The sequence below is a fragment of the Hipposideros armiger genome, unplaced genomic scaffold (genome assembly GCF_001890085.2).
Source record: "Hipposideros armiger isolate ML-2016 unplaced genomic scaffold, ASM189008v1 scaffold_751, whole genome shotgun sequence".
NCBI lineage: Eukaryota > Metazoa > Chordata > Mammalia > Chiroptera > Hipposideridae > Hipposideros > Hipposideros armiger.
This window is the reverse complement of record NW_017732101.1, coordinates 254459-260161: the sequence shown is the minus strand read 5'-3', so window position 1 is coordinate 260161 and position 5703 is coordinate 254459. Positions and strand designations below refer to the sequence as shown.

Below are 5703 nucleotides of genomic sequence, written 5' to 3'. Positions count from 1 at the left end.
GGCAATTGGACAGTTTGAATGAATCCATCATCCAGAAATGTCCAGAGCTTGTTAATTATAAAGGAGTTGTGTTCCATCGCGACATGAGACCACATACAAGTTTAATCACCCATCAAAAATTAATGGAGTTTGGATGGGATGTATTGCCACACCCACCATATTCACCTGAACTTGCGACGTCAGACTTCCACTTGTTTTGCTCTCTTCAAAACTCCTTGTGGTATAACATTCAATTCAGATGAGGCTGTAAATCAGCACCTTGTTCAATTTTTTGCAAATAAAGACAGGTCCTTCTATGAACGAGGAATTATAAAGCTCACTGAAAGACGGCAAATGGTTACCGAAGAAAACAGGCTATATATTATTGATTGATCTTTGTTCTTTATATAAATAAGTGACCTTTGAAAAACATAGACAAAATACATCATGACTTTTCCGACAACCCAGTACTTTCAAGTGAAGAAAGAACTGTAAACTGAGATAATTTTTGCATGCGTGTATGCCCAATTTTTATTTACATGATGTTTGGAAGTTTTTGTTTGTTTGTTTTTTTGTTTGTTGTTTTTCCTCTCCCTTTAACTAGGTAGGACTTCCTATGAAGGATGTTTTGTGCTTAGGGAATTTTTGAATCAAGGTATCATTGTGGGAAAAACGAAGATCTGCAAAAGGGATACCTAGTTTCATTCACATTGAGATAAAAGTGAATGGAAAATTATTAGATGTTATTTATTCAATGTGCATTTGATGAGCACTTACTATATTCCCAACTCTCTATTAGGACTGAGGATAAGACAGACCCAATGACGTCCTCAGAGACATCTCAGCAGAGAATAAAGACCTTTTAATTTTATATTTGACACCAAGAGTAATAATACAAAAATTGACTATTTATTAAGATCTTATCAGATGCTAGGTCTTATGCTAAGTGTGTTACACATATTAGAGCATTTTGTCTTTATAACAGCCTTGCATGAGAATTATTATCTTTTTCCTTGTTTACCAGATGGAATGAAAAAACCCAAAATCACAAAAACCTGAGACAATGAGAGATGAAGCAACCTCTCCAAGATCATACTTGGTACCTTACTACTGTGATCCATCCATTCAGAATACCCATGATTTTAGTGTGTACTGTGTGAAGGGCTTTCTTTAGAGATTAGTTTTCTAAAACCTCTTAAAAAATATCATTCCATCTGCCTATTCTGATTTTGCCACATAGACTTTGGTCTGAATTAAAGACGTGCCAGTTTTTTATTGGGTAACCTTAGGCAAGTTACTTAACTTCTCAGAGCCTCTGTTTCCTTGACCATAAAATGTGGATTAAGACATATTTTGCATGGGTGTGTAAAGTGTACTGTTGTAGGGCCCTAAAGCTTTAGTACCCATTCCTTTTCCTCTTTTACTTTTCCATAAAATGACTCAAACATGTGATCATATAAAAAAAGATAGTTCTGACTTTTTCAGGTTGACCACTAACAATTTTCTTGTAAACAACTTGAGGAGTACCAGCAGCCCAATAAGTGCTGTGATGACATTGCCAAGTAAACAGTGGACTTGGAATTGGAAGTTCTGTGTTTAGTTTGCTACCTTGTTGTCTATTTATTATTTTAAGAGGGATGAAAATGCTTTCATTTAATAATTAGCTCATGATTTTTTACAACTTGATGCTTGAACGGGCTACCAGTTCTGCAGTCAGGCAAAGAGAAATAACACCCTTGATGTTCCATTTGGATGATGGGATTCAGTTACATAATAGGAATAATGCTGTTCTATCTCTTTAGCTAAACTAAACAAGCATGACTGTAGATAAAAATCTTTCTTTACTGATAAGCTTCTTTACTGCCAGCTTGACTTTATAATTTTGTAACATTTGGTAACCCCCATGAGGTCTTTTGAAGGTTCATGGTTGTTTATCCAGTGGTTAGAGTAAATGCATGACTATAAAATCTTTATTGTTGATTGAATAATGTCATATAACAGTGTGGATTTTCTTTAGGGTACTGTTCTGTTTAGCTGGGCTGAAAAACCAGATTTAAAGTATTAACTGACTTTAGTATGTGTAATACCATATTAAATTAACATATCCATGTACATCAATCCATTTGTTGATACACCTATTGAATCCTAATTAGAAGTATATGTTACTTTCTAAAATATAATTCTGGGAAAGTTGTTTAAAAATCAGTTTTTAAAATTTGGAAATTTAATTTTTGGTCTTATATACTGAAAGAAGTTGGCATTTAAAGGAATCATTGGTGAAATCTTTGGTGGGGTGCATAATCAAACTCTAATTTATTTGAGTTTGCATAAATGAACTTTATTTGGTTATGCCATATTTATGATGAAAATACAAAGAAAGACTGGTTCTATCTTGGTATACAACAGGTTACAACTGCATAATGACATTTAAACAATTACTTTTTTTATATAAGGTTCATTCTATATTAGAATAAAATCAAGGCCCTACTTTTTAACATAAAAATCAACTAACAATTTTCAGGTGTTTACTACAAGCTAACCATTGCTCCAAGAGCTTAACCAACTTAGAGATGGGTGCTAAGATGATTGTTTTACTACTGGAAAAATTCAGGCAAGAGAGAGATTTGAAAGGTGGTGGGAGCAGCAGTATGGACCCGTTCACATTGACTTAACCACTAATGAACCATTGCTTCCATAGCATTAACAAAATGTTCACCTTTTAGGAAGATTGGTTTTTGTTTAAATGAAATTTGTTTTCAATATTTTATTCTAGAATATAAGCAGATAATAGACATAAACTAAGTAGATTATAAAACCTTAGGGTGATAGGGATGCCTTACTTCTCTACATATATGACAGATGCCTAGCTCACAGTAGGCCAGTTAANCCGACAAAGCCTCCTCTGCCAGTGGGGGTGGCCTGGAATTATTCTTGTTACCTGAAGCTCCCTTGTTAAGCATGCTCTCAGCATATAGCCAGGTCTTCCCCACTGAGCCCATAGTTTTTCTTATGCCTCCCTGGAGTCCTGCCCTGACCTTCTGGTTAGTTTGGCTGGTTCCTGACTCCTGGCTAGCTAATCTTTTCTTCATGAGCCTGGATTTCTCTGGCCTTGGTAATCAGCTGTGAGCCTGCTCTGGATCAGAGGGACCCACTGGGAACCCTGATCACATCCGACACCCACTGGGAACCCTGACCACACCCCCAACCTGACTTCGACACATACCACAAGTGCCTTGAGACCTTGGCTGTTGTGTTTTTTCTACCAGGTGATATGCCTCTATTATAGTATAGCTACCCCTTAGAACTGATGTTGAACCTATACTTAGCAAATTTGGGGGATTATTTTGACTTTTGGTCACATGCCAGTCAGCCCTTTTTGTCCCAGCCCCATTCAGCCTGCTATTGACTTTTACCCTGAGAGGAATAAATGTATATTACAAGGATTATAAATTGTTAAATCCAGTGGGCTCTTACAATATAACATCTTTTAAAGTTTCCATTTCTTGGTGTTCTAGTTTAGGCCTGGGCTATTTCGATAGCCCCTTCTTGCCTTTAGGTTTCATGTTTTAAGATTTAATATACTATGTGGATTTTCCAAACCTTGAGTCAATTCATATCAAACTCCCCTGCTCTCCCAAAAAAGACTTAGCTGACTGTACAGTAAGGCCAGACTCTACTTGGCACTGGGAATGCATGAATGCCTTGTCCTAACTTGCCTCCCTACCCTTGTATCTTCCCATCTCTTTCACCTACGTTTTATTTTGGACCTGGGAGACAGACTGTGGCATCTCCTAACACTGGAGAATTTCATCCTCCTTGCTTTGGCCTAGTGTTTCTTCTGTGTGGAATTCTACTGGCCCAACTCACTGCCCAGAGGAATCCACACATTTTTCAAGGCCCAGTTCCAAATTCCACCTTCTCCTTGAACCTTTTATAGATCCTTGAGCCAGATATACATCTTCTTTCCTTTTGCTTTCATGGTACTTTGCCTCCACCTGTGTCAGAGCATGCATCACTGTCTGCTGTTTTTATTGTTTTATAAGCTTGTTTTCTCAGTAAATTGTTAGCATCTCAGAGCAAGATTTATTCCTTTTATCCACAGTAGCACTTGCTCAAATATTTTGTCCATATTTTGTCCAGTAGTTACTCTGTCCATATTAGGATTTTGATGGCCTAGGAAACTACTTCTTGCACAGTGGAGGAATTTGTGTCTTTTAAATAGTTGCCTATTTCTTCTAGCCCTTTCTTTCTCTTCCTCCTGTACAGGTCACAGGCATCTGGGTAAATGCTTGTGAATGCTTAAGGCTGTGTGAAAAGGAAGGGTTTAGATATGAGAACATTCCCCAGGGACCTTTAACTAAAGCTTTGTTTGAAATTTGCTTGAAAATAGATGATAATCCTTATCATTTCTTGATATTATTAATACCAAGTACTGTGACAACACTTTTATGTACACTGCCCCCACTAATCCTCCCAACAACCCCATGGGGTTGATGTTTTACTCCTTTGTATACAGGAGGAAACAATGAGGCTCATATAGTTGGTGTTTTTTTTTTGGTTTGTTTATTTTTTTAATTGAGATTAAGTAAGGGATAGAACCAAGTTTTTGTGTCAGGTCTGTCTGATTCCAAAGCCCACATTCTTCATCACCGTGACCTCCTTTACCGGAACATTTGGAAAGTATGCATTTCTGACCACACCTTCCTACTATGGAGATGAAATCAAGTTCAGCTTCAAAATCACTCACAGTAGAGAAAGTGATATCAGCATGTACTCTTCTTCAAACTAGCGCTTATCAGCTTGTAGATACTGAAATGTCAGCAGGGTAAATTAACCTTTCAAATTGAATTATAAATAAGAGAAGTTAAAAATGCAAATATTTGTTTAAAGATGTGTAGATCCTGTATAGTCAGTCAATGGACATACACAAAGAATTAATCGATTTTGGCTCTTACCCTTTGTTGTGTGATAGAGGACTGGTAATTAAAAGAGCCTGTTGCAGGGTGGTAGAAGATTTCAGGGGACAAGGAGAACTTATACGGTTTTCTAGAGTTGGGGGTGATTTATTGGGTTGTTGGAAAAGTCATGACACATGTTTGCGACAGATGGCACTGGTTCATTTTTGGAAGTACTAGAGTCATTCACATCTATATTATTGCTATGTCATTTGACAGCTGATAGTTCTAGCTTCATTCTAAAAAAAAATTGAGCGATTTGGTTGAGTTTTGGAGATTTTACAATAAGTTGAAGATGGAAGATCAAACTGCATTTTTGCCATATTTTACTGTTTACTTCCATAAAGGGAAGAACATGCGTCAAGCTTGTGAAAAGTTGAATCAAGTTTACGGTGACAGTGCTCTACAAGAACATCTGTGCCAATGATGGTTCACGAAATTCCGTGCTGATTTTGATCTCAATGACGCTCCTCAATCAGGGAGGCCCACTGAGGTTGATGACAACAAAATAAAGGCATTGATGGAGACAAACCCACGTTACACGACACGAGAGATTGTAGAAACATTGAACATCCATCATTTAAGTGTTCACGACCACCTGAAGAAGCTGGGATACGTAAGCAAGCTCGATATTTGAGTTCCGCATGAACTCAAAAGAAGTTCATTTGACCGCGCGTGTAAACATCTGCAATATGCTCATTAAACGTGAGGAAAACAGTCCTTTTTTGAAGCGACTGATAACTGGTGATGAGAAGTGGATTGTTTACAA

General features: G+C 37.2%; 1 protein-coding gene across 9 annotated transcripts in view; it reads left to right on the top strand.

The window, feature by feature from the left end:
• The window catches only part of COBLL1 (cordon-bleu WH2 repeat protein like 1), a 179009-nt gene that overhangs the window by 26022 nt on the left and 147284 nt on the right, over window positions 1–5703 (top strand). The window contains exon 1 of one of the 9 annotated variants that reach the window (XM_019628157.1): window positions 1035–1078. The exons of the other annotated variants lie outside the window; for them this stretch is intronic. Coding sequence (XP_019483702.1) covers window positions 1050–1078 — 29 coding nt within the window. The 5' untranslated portion in view covers window positions 1035–1049. Of the gene's footprint in view, window positions 1–1034; window positions 1079–5703 lie in introns of those variants that run through there. 9 annotated transcript variants of the gene reach the window in all.